This window comes from Amblyraja radiata, chromosome 15 (genome assembly GCF_010909765.2).
Source record: "Amblyraja radiata isolate CabotCenter1 chromosome 15, sAmbRad1.1.pri, whole genome shotgun sequence".
Taxonomy (NCBI): Eukaryota; Metazoa; Chordata; class Chondrichthyes; order Rajiformes; family Rajidae; genus Amblyraja; species Amblyraja radiata.
In genome coordinates, this window is record NC_045970.1 from 19,270,372 (window position 1) to 19,285,773 (window position 15,402).

The window sequence follows — 15,402 nt, forward strand, 5'->3', positions numbered from 1 at the left end:
CCAAAACGTGGGAGACAATAAATAGGAAGAGCGGCGTGCTTTGTAACTTTGTCAGCGCCGTAGGTGACTGCTATTCGTATACATTGTGTATGCAAGCAAATAATTTCACCGTGCCACGTCACATGTGACAATAAATTATTCCTATTCCTATTCCTACTCCTTTTCTCCAGAGATGCTGCCTGAGTTACTCCGGCTTTTTGTGTCTACCTTCAGTGTAAACCGGCCTCTGCAGTTCTTTCCCACACAGCTTCCATACACGACCGGCTAGAGCACAGGGGCCATTTTGGGATGGGATGAAAGCGTTTGTCTTCCCAGGTAATGGGAAGTGCGGCTCATCCATCACTGGGTTTCCAGCCTCCCAGTATTCCCAACTTGAGATACCGGTGCCAAGGCAGTTAACATAATTATACCTGATATATTCTTATATCTTCCAGAGACACGCAGTTACAATCAAATGACAAGTTCAAATCCCACCAGGGCGGTGATGGGATGTAAATTGTTATTGGTAATGGTGTCAACAAAGCTATGACAGATCACTGTAAAAACATCTGGTTTCTCTTGCTTCTGAGTGCAGGAATCTGACATCCTTGCCCGGTGTGATACACGTGCAACTCCTGGTCGCCCGTAACGTGACCAACTCTGAAATGGGCGAGCAAGCCATTCGGTCAAGGACATTGGCCTTGTCAATAACAGCCAGATCCCAATATATGAATAAATAAAAAAAATTGCCAAACACAAAAATGTTGGAGGTCTTCCAGCATTTTATTATTTATTTGTTCGAGATTCCATCACCTGCAATCTCTTGCTTCTCAATGTCACTAAGTTAGGTGGCGCGGCGGCACAGTGGTAGAGTTGCTGCCCCACAGCGCCTGAGCCCGGGTTTGATCCTGACTTATGACTTTGCCATCAGCCAGGCATGTGCTGGAGCTGTATCAGGCTGGGGTGACTGTAGGGCTCTGAAAACTTTGTTTCCCAGGGCTGGGAAAGGGGTGTGAAAGGGATGGTTTCCGGGCAGATCTGCCCAATCAGCAATGTTTTGAGCCGCTGCTTTTTATACAGTTAAGTCGTGACGGTGGAACGGCTGCTCTGACGGACATACTGGGTGAGTAGAGAGACACACACTGCTATCCCTCTGGTCTACGGACCTTGCTATCAGGGGAAAAAATAACGTTAATGTTCAATTTACCTAATCTTTTTGTTAGAAGTTTACCAACGTTTTGATGAGAGATAAATTAAGGGAATAAAACAATCTTACTAGGCACAAAAAGCTGGAGTAACTCAGCCAAGCCGGCAGCATCTCTGGAGAGAAAGGTCGAAAAAAAATTTCAGTCTGAAGAAGGGACTCGACCAGAAACGTCACCCATTCCTTCTCTCCAGAAATGCTGCATGTCCCGCTGAGTTACTCCAGCATTTTGTGTCTATCTTCGGTGTAAACCAGCATCTGCAGTTTCTCCCGACACAAAACAGCCTATGCCTTTCAATGATTGATGCCAGACCTTGAACAAATGCAGTTCAAATGGACCTTTGAATGCAATTTTGGAAGGATTGTTTCTTGAAACAAAATGCTCTAAAAGTTTGAAGGAAGGAATTGCAGATACTAGTTTAAACCAAAGATAGACACAAAATGATGGACTAACTCAGCTGGTCAGGCAGCATCTCTGGAGAAAAGAAATAGGTGATGTTTCGGGTCGAGATCGTTCTTCAGGCTGGGTCTTTTTATAGTGGAAAAAAAAACTGCATGACATCATTTTTACCATGTGATGATTTTTCCACACGTCGGTAGTCATTGTTGGCTCAAGAGTAACTCGGGAGAGGAACTTGGTAACTCAGGAACTTGGTAACTTACAAAATTCTTAAGGGGTTGGACAGGCTAGATGCAGGAAGATTGCTCCCGATGTTGGGGAAGTCCAGGACAAGAGGTCACAGCTTAAGGATAAGGGGGAAATCCTTTAAAACCGAGATGAGAAGAACCTTTTTCACACAGAGAGTGGTGAATCTCTGGAACTCCCTGCCACAGAGGGTAGTCGAGGCCAGTTCATTGGCTATATTTAAGAGGGAGTTAGATGTGGCCCTTGTGGCTAAGGGGATCAGAGGGTATGGAGAGAAGGCAGGTACGGGATACTGAGTTGGATGATCAGCCATGATCATATTGAATGGCGGTGCAGGCTCGAAGGGCCGAATGGCCTACTCCTGCACCTAATTTCTATGTTTCTATGTTTCTAGGAGAGGAACTTGGTACATCGCAGAAATGAGAAGTAAATGGCAAACCTAGACATACATGTGGGAACTCGTTTAAACTCGTGAACATAAACTTGGAATCTTGTAGACACCCACGAGTTTGATTTTTTCCTTTCACCCGGGATCACTCGTGGGTGGACTCGCACCGTGAGACAGGGGTTTAATTCTGTCACAAAATCCTATATTGCCTTTTGTTTCATGTACTTATCTAGCTTCATTTCAACTGCATCCATAACATTTTCCTCAAGTACTCTCTGTGGTAATGAATCACACATTCTTATTGTACTCTGTGTTATGACTTCTGTATTCCATACCAGATATCTGGATGACTATTTTTATGTGCCGTTTACTGTTTCTTCCCCAACAGCAGGCAGCATTCCTCGTCTTTCCTTTCTCAGCTTCATCTTTCTAAATACATGTAACCAAGTGTTTCTAATATAATTCTATAAAGCAATAGAAGTGCCCTCTTATTGCCTCCATTTACTTTTTTAAAATAATTTTGAGATTAAACCAATATGGAGTGCAAGTGTGGACTAACCAAGCATGCAAGCTTATTGTCCTTGCTGCAATTTTGATTTCCACGAGGTAGCCATCATCAGTGCTGATTACCTTCAGGAATACCAGTTCAAACATCACTTAAGTATATAATTAAGTAGGTAATCCTAATTACTTCTGTTCTTGATCTCCTTTGCAAACTCCTATCATGACTCTGATCTCCAGACACTTCCAACCTCCTCCCTTATCTGACAAACTCTGACAAAGTTATTGAATGCCCTCCTCCTAGATAACATTTATTGAGATCTGTGATCTTCCCACCTCATTCCCAATCCCTGAAAGACTCTCAGGATCAAATGTTCCTTTTCCTGACCGTTGTGATCCAACACAATCACTGCCCTCTGCTGGTGCCCATTGTAGGACCATTTACATTATGTTGAGAGGTAAGGACATAGAATCATGTGCTCCTAAAACGACACAATTTAAGTTCAGGGTTAGGTTAGACAAACACATGAGTTACATGACTAAAAATTGATGTTTAAGAATTTCTAAATAGACAAGCTTGTTTCGACTAGCACATTGTCAATTTATCAATAAAAAATTAAGCACTAACTATTTGGATACTTTAATTCCCACTTAACAGATTTGCAAAGCAAGAAACAAATCAGTATCACTATTTGTTATGAAGTTGTTATATAATTTCAGAAATCTGGAAAGAAGATGAATCAATAAATTTCTGACAATGTTTCATCACTGATTGTTTTATTGCTAAAGACCAATTAAATATGTGAATATATTTGCTACTAATATTATGTGCAGATTAACCAAGATGCAGAAGAGCTTTGGGTCTCGATACCTCTCACATTCCTTATGAACGCTCAGCTAAGCATACACAGTTCTGGCCAGTACTTGCATGAGATACCACCTTGTAAGACCAGGTGTAGTAGGCTTGTTGCCTGGGGAACAAATGATCCAAACATCATTTTGAATTCAACAAGCATTTCATATGTTAAAAAAGAAATACCAAAGCACACTTCAAACTAAAATAAACAATAGTGTAATCGGTGCAATCACCACAGATTGTGGCTGTGAGTTTCAGTAAATGGTCCAGCAAAGTTTCAAAATTAATATGCTAAATGTTATGCATTTAAGTCACCATATGTCTTGCCATTCATTTTAACAGTGTGGATGCAGTCCTGCACAGCTGACATTACACCATGTATTATGGTTAGCATCTTAACTTCTGTGTATAAAATATGTGATGACTGATTTCATCCAGAATTGAACTAAATGTTCATTACTCAAAGCTGAATCTTGTTAAATAAAGACAAATACCAACACCACTATGATGATGACAGGAGAAATCTGCAATTTAGGGTACCACAGAGGATCTATCTTCTTTGATTAACCATTGCAAAGACCTACCCCCTGTTAATACAAATACAATACAATACAATACAAATTTATTGTCATTTGAGCCTCAGTGAGACTCAAACGAAATTTCATTTACACAGCCATACAAACAAAGACAATGTCCTACAGACATACACACAATTAAATTCACACAAACATCCATCACAGTGAACCCACTGTGATGGAAGGCAAAGTCTTTTCTCTCCCCTGTTCTCCATGTCTCTCCCGATGTCCAAGCCCCAGGCGGGTGATGATAAGTCCCACGGCCATTTTAGGCCGCGCGGGGCGATTTACGGCCCCGCTCCCGGTCTGAAAGTACAAGGTTGGAACCCCCACGGGCGATGGTGAGTCCCACGGCCATGAAGCCGCGCCAGGTGATGTACGGTCCCGGTCCGGGTCGTTCCAACCCCGTGACACGGGCTGGAGAAGTCGCGTTGCGGGAGCTCTTACAATGTGGAAACCGGCCCTTCGGCCCAACTTTCCCACACCGACCAACATGTCCCATCTACACTAGTCCCACCAGCCTGCATTTGGTCCACATCTCTCTAAACCTTTCCTATCCATGTACCTGTCTAAATGTTTCTCAAACATTGTGATAGTCTCTGCCTCAACTACCTCCTCTGGCACCTCGTTCCATGCACCCACCACCCTTTATGTGAAAAGGTTACTCAGATTCTTACTAAATCTTTTCCCTTCTCCCCTTTATTGTAAACACTATTTTTGTTGATTGTAAAATGTAGGGCCATATTTTATTTGCAAAGTACAAGGCATATGCAATGGGTTCCAATAGTGTGCAGCATATGCCTAGGCATCATTTCCATAACTTCAAAATGTGCATGTGTGACCTGCACAAGGCATCAGCATGCAGAAGTAGACATTCTCTGTGTCTGAAAGAAGAGTTTGCAGATGAATCCCAGCCTAACTCTGGGACATGTCTTTGTTTACCTTGAAGTAATTCATCCATCCATCTCTCCCTGAGACCAAGCGTAGGCTTGGCGATCGTTTCGCCAAACACCTCCGCTCGGTCCGCATTAACCAAGCTGACCTCCCGGTGGCTCAGCACTTCAACTCCCCCTCCCATTCCGTATCCGACCTCTCTGTCCTGGGCCTCCTCCACGGCCACAGTGAGCAACACCGGTAATTGGAGGAACAGCACCTCATATTCCGCTTGGGGAGTCTGCATCCTGGTAGCATGAACATTGAATTCTCACAATTCTGTTAGCCCTTGCTGTCTCCTCCACTTCTTAGCTCTCCCTCAGCCCTCGGGCTCCTCCTCCTCCTTTTTCTTTCTTCTCCCCGCCTCCCCCCACCCCCCATCAGTCTGAAGAAAGGGTTTCGGCCCGAAACGTTGCGTATTTCCTTCGCTCCATAGATGCTGCTGCACCCGCTGAGTTTCTCCAGCTTTTTTGTGTACCTTCTCCCTAAGGCTATATGGTAGCACCTCAATTTGGACAAGTTTGACCAGTTCTCACTCTACCCATTGAACTGCTGTCCCACATGACCATGAATACCCGCAAGTGACAATTGCAAGCTGTCCTGGCCAAAGATCTTTGGTAGACAAAAGTGCTGGAGAAACTCAGCTGGTGCGGCAGCATCTATGGAGCGAAGGAAATAGGCAACGTTTCGGCCCAAAACCCTTCTTCGGACTGATGCAGGGTGGGGGGAAGAAGAAAGGAAGAGGGGGAGCCAGAGGGCTGAGGGAGAGCTGGGAAGGGGAGGAGACAGCAAGGGCTACCGGAAATTGGAGAAGTCAATGTTCAAGCGCTGGGGTGCAGACTGCCCAAGCGGAATATGCTTGTGCAGTCTTTGGTCTTTGGTCAAAGATCTTTGGTCCTGACATCCAACTGCCAATCACATCCAGCAATTCAACCACTGGCCCCTCCTGATCGCTGATGACCTTGAACAATGCATGTCCCATTCCTCTGCCATTTTCTGGAGGCTGGTAAAGGTCTTGCATCGTGTGAAGACTGTTCAGTAGCTCCAGAAGGTGTGGGCCTTCAGTGCTACTGAATTTCCAAGCAACATGCTCACAAGAAGAACACTATTGACCTGCCACACAGCAACTGTTCCCTTCACCTTTCCAGATCCCAATAAATTTATAAGCTGTAGAATTTCAAAATATAATTAAGCTTTTCGATGCCTACTGCATTTTGATTAGGAGAAGTATTACCAGCGAGAGTACATGGAAGATTTAGTGTTCAATAAACTCTAAGACAGTGAAGTGCAATCACGGGATATCTGGTTAATAATTAATTAGTGCTGACACAGTTGCAGATTGAGATTTTGCTCCCATTTCTAAATTGGAGAGAGGATAGCAGCATCTCAAAATTGGTTGTTGTAAAATAATTTACTGCTTCACTGGTCAATTAATTCACTTAAATATGATAACAACTTTGCCAACTTTCTTATCGTATTGCTGTTTGAATTTTTTTAGAATCTATTTGTAGTCTTCATTTTAATTTTCTTTTACACTAAACTCTAAAGTCTAAAACTATTTGTTTTCATGCAGACGTAAGCAGTTTACACAGAAGACTGTAATTGTGAAAATTAATCATTAGGATATACATTCATTGATCCAACATTTTAATCTTTATTTGTTTTCTTCACAATGACAGATTGTCTATCTATCCTTAATCCTACTCTGATAGGCAGACAATGTCTTCCGTGATGACCAACAAATGTTTCATGTTTCAGATTCTGCTTCTGAGGCCTTCATAGTCACCACATGACTCCATTTTCCATCTCTGCTCTTCACCAGGGTTAGGGTTCTGTGGAGGAAGGAACTGCAGATTCTGGTTTAAACCAAAGATACTGACTAAACGATTCTCACCAGGACATCAGTGGAACAGTTAGTGCTTATTCAGTAAGATGCTGCTCACAAAATGGCATTGCCTATCAAAGATATGATCCAAAAAATTCATCTTCTTAATAAATTCCTTTTTATGAGACTATTTAAATCTACTTATGCGGCTTCTGTCAGTCCTACAGCCCTATTATATATATAGACATCCGCTTTCTTTCATCTCCTGTGCATCACGCTCCAAGCTTCACTTCATCATTGATGGCCATCTATTATACATCAATCGCATTCCCTTGCTCGAGATCAATGCCTTTTTCATTCCTTTCCAGACTTTAAAAGACTCTTCCATCCTACTTGTTTGCGTGGTACTTTTTGACATTTTCAGATGACTTAAGAAGAATTTGTTGTTAAGTGACAAAAAATACTCTTAGGTCTTAAATAATCGTTGGACAGAAATTGTTCAAATTGTATGTTTGTGCAAAATTTGATTAAACGTGGCATTTTTGTCAAACATCCATCTCTCCATTTTTAGATAATCTACACAAACCCAAGGGAAGGATTATTCCAGAGAAGGAAATGCAGATGAGGTCCAAAAGGTAATTTGAAATCATTCTTAAAAGGTTTTAAATTCGTAAAGACAACTAGAGCACAATTTATCTGTTATAGCTATCCATCCTGTTTAAGAATAGTTAGGTCTTGACAGGGAATTATTCCTGACAAAGGGTTTTGTTCAATAGAGCTGCGATATGGTGAGTTGGAAACTCAACAATAAATCTGTACATATCTGATTGTGGAGCCATTCATTTTAGTGACTGAAGTCCATGATTCACATAATAAAATCAGTTGCCAGAAACCGCATGATGGTTAATCCGCTTATGCCCACTCATCTATACTCCCAGATCGCAAATCAACAAATCATATGAACAAAACTCTGAAGATGCTGTTCACATAAATTAGCTCCAAGGGTTTGGCTTTTGCCTATAAAAAATTAATGTAATAAATTGTCTTATTTTGAGTCTTGTCTTTAATCAAATCCACCACATGCACGGCAATCTAATCTTTTGGAGAATTTATTTATATCTTGAAATTTTTGTTAAAAAATTAGGAACAACTTACACAATGCATGAGACAGTGCATGTCTCATTTGGTTGGAAATTCATTTACATATTTTAAACCATGTGTTCTTTTAAAATGTTGTCCTCGTACTTTATCATTTTATCTGTAAGCTTAATTGGCATAAAATATTATCTGTTTCTTTTCTATCTGCTATATTCCATGCCAAAATGTGACAGAAAGGTTGTAACAGTTGATGATAAGAGTGAGAAGCTTTAAGGGGCTGTCCCACTGTATGAGCTAATTCAAAAATTCTACCGAGTTTCCCCTGATTCGAACTCAGAGAATTACGGTAATAGCCGCTCGTAGGTACTCGAGACTCTCGTGGACATTTTTCAACATGTTAAAAAATCGAGCTAACCATGTTTCCCGAGTACCTGCCGATAGCGTTACGCAGGAACGGAACTCGCTATCAAAATATGGAGGGGACAGGGGGGACACAATTTTTTGGTGACTGCGCGCACATGCGCACACTCACACACACACACCCTTCATACATCCACCATCTTTTGTGTGAAAAAGGTATTCCTCAGGTTTCTATTAAATTATTTCCCCCTCACCGTAATCTCTATGCCCTCTGGTTCTTTATTTACCTCCTCTGGGCAAGAGACTCTGTGTGTCTACCCAATCTCTTCCTCTCATGATATTGTACACAATATGCACAATTTAATTTGGTAACCCTCACAAGTTCTGGCTTGTACATGGCTAAAAACATATACATGGCTAAAAACTAACCTGAAATTGCCTGTATTTTTGTATTCAGATTGTTCGCCTAATCAAACACAGCACAGGTGTGGATCATTAGATTGGCAGGGCAGTCGGTATTAGTTGCTTATTCCTATTTTATGGCAGTGTTGAAATAGGCTTCAACTCTAAAATATTCCTACTTGCTTTTACAACCTTGTTTCATTCTTTTTAAAATGCATAAATCTGAGCTAGATTCAGTATCAGGTTAATATACTGGTTGTTCTTCCTAATGGGGACTTGCTCATACGAAGGGACGATAAAGAACAAGAGTTGTCTATAAATCCTTGCATCTCATTTGTATCCGATTAGTATGCTCCAGATGTGATATCAGTTCCCTTTCTTATAATGGAATTCCTGATATAGCTGATGTCTTCAGTAATAGTAATTTGTGATCCTCTTAGCAAAATCCTATAAACCAGTATTGTATTTTGTATAGTCTAAAGCTGTTCAAGCCAGTGGACTGAATAAGCAAAGCTTAGTGTGTCTGAAATTTATCCTTCAGAATGTCAGAAAAAATGTTTGGTCTACTTTTCTGTTCAGTTTCCAGTGATATGTTGTTCTGAGAAGTTGAACAATGGCAAGACTGATCACGGTGGGAGTTATAATTTGTTCAGCCAAAGCTATTTAGCTGAAATAGTTAATGATGGACTAGTATATCATTGTATTGGCAGAACCCATGGGAATATTGTAGAGTAGAGAGATCTAGGAGTGCGGGTACATAGCTCTTTGAAAGAGGCATCATAGGTGGATAGGGTGGTCAAGAAGGCTTTTGGAACATTGACCTTCATTAGTCAGTCTATTGAATATAGAACTTGGAATGTTTTGTTGCAGTTGTACAAAATATGTTGGTGAGGCCGCGTTTAGAGTATTGTGTTCAGTTTTGGTTACCCTGCTATAGGAAAGATGTTGTTCAACTGAAAAGAGTGCAGAGAAGATTTACCAGGATGTTGCCATGGCTTGAGCTATAGGGAGAGGCTGGGCAGGCAAGGATTTTATTCCTTGGGAGCAGGAGGCTGATGGGTCCTATTACAGAGGTTTATAAGATCATGAGGGGAATAGATAGGGTCTATTACCCAGAGTAGGGGAATCAAGAACCAGAGGACAGATTTAGAGGGATAGATTTAACAGAAACATGTGGCAGCTTTTTCAGACGGAAGGTGTTAGGTATATGGAATGTGCTGTCAATGGAAGTAGTCGAGGCAGGCACAAAAACAACACTGAAAAGACACAAAATGCTGGAATAACTTAGTGGGTCAGGCAGCAACTTTGGAGGAAAAAGGATGTGTGACCTTTCGTGTCAGGATCCTTCTTCAGTCTGAAGGGTCTTGACCCGAAACATCACCTATCCTTTTTCTCCGGAGAGGCTGCATGACCCGTTAGGTTACACCAGCACTTTGTGTCTATCTTCAGTATAAACCAGCATCTGCAGTTATTTTCTAAACATTTAAAAGACATTTGGACAGGTACACGAATAGCAAAGGTTTAGCGGGATATGGGTCAAACACAAGCAGGTAGGACATCTATAGATTGGGCATCTTGGTTGGCATGGGAAAATTGGGCCAAAGGGCCTGATTCCATGCTGTATGCTGTATTAATGTTGTGTTACAATTTCTATTGTGAGCATTGTTCATCTGTATGGTGTAAATACTGGAAATAATTATGGAGGCAGGGTGGAGATCCCTGCTTCTCAGAACCTTGGCACGCTTCAGCAATTAATATTCCTGTAGTGAAATGCATACTCTTGGATATAACTATTTAAATTGCATGGCATCAGTGAGACACTACATCAATGTCAACAGTAAAAAGTCAAGACGTATAGCTGAATTTGACTTTCTATTTGATATCCTTAAATTTGTTGTTTCAAAGTCCTGCATCTAAAACCTGAGGCAATCATGTAAAATTGAGGAACGCCTCGAAAACTTATTTACCATATGTAATGCTTCCTAAAAATTCTAAGTCTATGTTAAGGTTTTTCAATCCAATCTTCTAAAGAGCCTTACTATTTCATTTCTCACTTTCACATGCCTAAGCAGTTATTTAGACAACTGTGCAGTGCAGTCATTTTAACAGCAACTCCACATTCCATCAACCAGTGGTAACCTTGCACATCACTGCTTGTCAAGTATTTATCTACTTCTACCTCAAAAATGTTCGAAGATTTTGCTTCCATTACCCATGGAATAAGAGTTCCAAAGACCCAACGCAGATGAAAGATTCACCTCATTGATGTTTCAGATAAAACAGTTCCCTTTGTTTTTAAACGGTTCTGGATATTCATTCACATCAGAAAACATAATCTGCATGTCCACCATGTCAAACCCCCTCAGGTTTTTTATGTTTCAATTATTCTTTCTCGGTCTTGTAAACTGCACCAGATACAAGCCCAGTCTATCATAAATTCCTCCTGAGATAACCCCCGCCCCCCCCCCAATCTCAGTATTAGTCTAGGAAATTCCTGAATCATTAACATCTTTCCTTGAATAAGCAGATTATGGGGTCCGGGGGAGAGGAGATGGTGTTGGAGGTTGTATTCCTTGTAAATGGGTCATGTCACAGTTTTACATTGCGTGTTGTTAAAAAAAAATATATATTTGTTTTCTTTCATAAATTTTGTGAGAGCAAATGTCATTCCATGTCTCAGATTTTGGATGATGATTCGTATATTCTGTCAGAGCAAATTTCCCCAACCCAAACGGCTGCAATGCTGGGGTTGCCTGCACGGTACTCCTGATGTGGCATCCTCAATGTTCTGTATCTATGTTACTAAAAGTCTGATCTTGACCACTTCCTGTTGTTCTGTATATTGATTTTAGAAAAAACGCTGCTGCTTACAGCTGTGATTTTTGGCCATCTTTCTCAGAGTCCCCCTCCACTGCGCAGGACAAGAGGATTTTTCCCATCGATGAAAAATAAAAGAGTTATTAGTGTTTAAAAATATTGAGATTCTCTCTCCTGAAGGCCACGCCCCTTCCGGCGGGACTATAAAACCCGGAAGTGTTGAGTGCCTCAGTCAGTCTCTGCAAGATGGGGGAGCGATTGGGTCACGTCTCTCAGTCTGAGCTGTGAATGACACTGAACACATGTCTACTAAACTGTGAGTGGTTTTACTGACATGTCAGTGCCCTTAATGTGGTTTGAAAATATAGTTTGGAAATGCTAAAGCTGTGTTGCCTTTGGTTTGGAAATGCTAAAGCTGTGTTGCCTTTGGTTTGGAAATGCTAAAGCTGTGTTGCCTTTGGTTTGGAAATGCTAAAGCTGTGTTGCCTTTGGCTTGGAAATGCTAAAGCTGTGCTGCCTTTGGTTTGGAAATGCTAAAGCTGTGTTACCTTTGGTTTGGAAATGCTAAAGCTGTGTTGCCTAATTAAAGTTGCCTTGCCTAATTAAAGTTGCCTTGCCTAATTAAAGTTGCCTTGCCTTCGATATAATTAAAAGTTTAATCTTGACCACTTCCTGTTTGCGCTTTATATTGATTTTAGAATAAATACATTACCACGTACGGTTGTGATTATTGGCCATCCTACTCAGTCCCCCTCCGCTCATCAGCTGCCAAGGATTTTTCCCATCGATGAAAAATAAAAGTTATTAGTTTAAAAAATGTTGAGCTTCTCTCTCCTGTCAATCACACCATGAAGCCACGCCCCTTCTGGTGGGAGGGGGGAGGGACTATAAAACCCAGAAGAGTGGGCGTGGCTCAGTCTCTGCAAGATGGAGGAGAGAGAGATCACGACTCGCAGTCTTTAGTGGCCTTGCACCCTGCTTGAAGTGGTATGAAACTGCAATTGAATTTGGTGGCCTTGCGCCCTGCTTGAAATTGAATTTCAAGGAATAGCCATGAGTCAACTGCCAGCCCACCAGCCGTGAGTGAGTGAACTGCCAGCACAACAGGCTTGAATGACTAAGCCGCCAGCCCAAGAATCCATTCAGTCCACAATGTCCATACTAGCCCTCTGGAAACCAGTCCGATCCAGCCCACAACACGCATACTAGTGCTCCAGTAAGGTTTGTTAAGACAATTATAGACATTTCTTCAGTGCCTGTCACGTTCACCCAGACTTTCGTAAGTGGAGCTTAGAATCACCTCATGTTATAGGTCAATATTGTTGGCCAAAGAGCTAGGCCAAAATCATTTAATGCAAAGCCATCAACAAACACCACAGCAACACCACCACCCTCAACCCCTGACCCCTGAAAAGCTATCACTGGCCACCATGTCCTCAAACCCTCCCCAATGAGTCTTATATTTCTAACTTCAACGTTGCTGTTATACCTGGAGTGTCGGCACAGTGATATGTTTTGTTTTAAATACTACCAAGGTTTAAATGTACATATGAACCTATTGTTAGAGCATGATCATGTCAATGCAGAACAAGGAAGATTTTTAATTACATAAAGTCACATAATATCAATTACAATTGTTATGTAAAGTCTGTGAATGCAGCTAATACATAGCAGGAGTGGGCATACAAATATACAAATCCAAAATTAAGATGCAATTCTTTTTTATCAATAATCTGAAAACAAGCAATTTATCAGATGAGGGGAACAGTTTGGGCTGTGTGTGTGTGCGTATATATCCCTCGCTAGAGGGGAATGTTGTCCGTTATTAGCAATTGTCCACAATAACTGAGTGAGGGAGGATAAAGTTTAACCCAAGGTAAAGAGAGAAACACGTCATTGGGGGGTAAATAAGCAGGAATTCACAGGCCAGGGAGTGGCAGAGCTCCTGGACCCACAAGTCAGTAAAGGGCCCGGTACTCGCGCCAACTTCATGCTGCGTACTCCCTCCACTCACAAAACTGGAAGATGAGTGTTGAATCAGTGTTGATAGACGTACATACAAAGCAGAAGTGTGTTTTAAGGTTGTCTCAGAAGAGAAGCAGGGCAAATGTATCATAGTAGAATCAAAAGCATATTATATTTTAAAAAAAAGTTAAATACTGGAGTGAAGAAAATGTAAATTATGATCGTGACCTCAATAAACTGAGGTTTATTAAGGGCACTCTTACAATCAAATGAAATTGAATTGTATCGTATTATAAATCAATTGCTGCTATGACTTAGTCAATTTACTTGCTCTCATTTCCCAGTGACATGTAATTTCTGCCTGTACAACTCATATAGTTTTTTTTACACAATATACAATGCATAAAGATTGATAACTTCTAATGAATGCTTTCATTTCAAAATTCTATGACAGAATTTATAACAAGCTGCCAGAGGTTAAAATGAAAAAGGAGGAAGAGAAAAAGAAAGTTGTTTCTCAAACAAACCGATTACGAGCTATGGTTTATAAAAAGGTACAACCAAGAGAGAATTACTTACCAACATCCATTTAAATATTCATGGTCTAATTTTTTTAGTGGTGTTGATATTTTTTTCCCTCATTCTTCCCAGAAATTGCTTGACCAGGTACGACAGAAACAATAACAATTTTCAGGAAGCATCATGAAGAACTTTACTGAGGCTACCAGAGAAATGGTGTAATTAGCTACTGCAATTAATAAACTGTTAATGTCTGAAACCATTTAACTTTTCATGAATTTGCATTGTTTCATGTTTTGACAGGTATTTGTTCATTATTATTGAGAAGAACTTGCACCTAGGTCCATTGACGTATTAGACATAATTACAATTCCATCAGGAACAATGCGTATTTAGCAGCTCAGGAATATCATTGTGTATTGCCTGCAGGAGGAGAGGATTCACTTTTATGGCAAGTTTGCATATTGAGCAAAATATGGACGTCTAGAATCTTTGTGGCATCTCGAACAAACAACTGTACAAACAGATGAGTGTGTGGACATTGTGAGAGGATAGGGCAACAATTACCATTTTAGCCCATTAAATTACAGTGTTAGGGATTTATTTAAGCTTTTAATCGTAAATAGGTCAGAACAAAATCATTATAAAATAGAGGAATTATATGAGTTTTACATACTAATCCTTCCAAATCTTTTGGTTTTGTCATACTTACTTTTTGAATAACTACACGCAGCATTGCTATAAAGACAAACTATTTTTAAATTGTGTGTATTTGAGTTCACGTGTTAAGGCAGTGCTGCTATTTTTTAAACTCATTTTGTAATGATATGGTGCAATAATTATTAATAATTATATTTTAAATGGAAATTACTAAAACAAACTATAAAGGATGTTCAAATTTAGTATGCATGATATGCAATTTTAAACTGCCCGCAGTATATGACTAGGTAGTTTAAAACTGCACAACTAATCAAAATGAATGACCAATTTAGTTATCTATTTGAATGTATTGAATTCAAAGGTTGTCCATTATCAGGACAAATTGTTACATTTTATTAATAATACTAAATAAGAATAAATCTTGAGGAATTTCCAATTTATGTTTGTTTCTTGTGTTTAGATCAGTCACCCGTAATATGAATAGATTGTATTTGTTTTCCATATTTTTCAAATGAAACATTTGTCACAGTATATCGATATTATTCCTGCTGTTGAAAGATGAATTAAAATAATTGTACTAAATGATAAAATGAAGATTGAACTGAATTTGTCAGACGCTTGCATGGCTTATTTAATAATGTCCATTATTGTCCTGGGGTCTGATGGGATTTATC

At 40.3% G+C, this 15,402-nt stretch overlaps 1 protein-coding gene across 1 annotated transcript in view; it reads left to right on the top strand.

Annotated features, from left to right (window-relative positions):
• Nucleotides 1–15,194, top strand: part of c15h10orf90 (chromosome 15 C10orf90 homolog) — a 169,756-nt gene extending 154,562 nt beyond the window's left edge. The window contains exons 8-10 of the mRNA XM_033033700.1: nt 7,479–7,542; nt 14,004–14,103; nt 14,201–15,194. Of these exons, the coding sequence (XP_032889591.1) occupies nt 7,479–7,542; nt 14,004–14,103; nt 14,201–14,233 (197 nt within the window). The 3' untranslated portion in view covers nt 14,234–15,194. The remainder of the gene's footprint in view (nt 1–7,478; nt 7,543–14,003; nt 14,104–14,200) is intronic.
• Nucleotides 15,195–15,402: the final 208 nt, after the last annotated feature.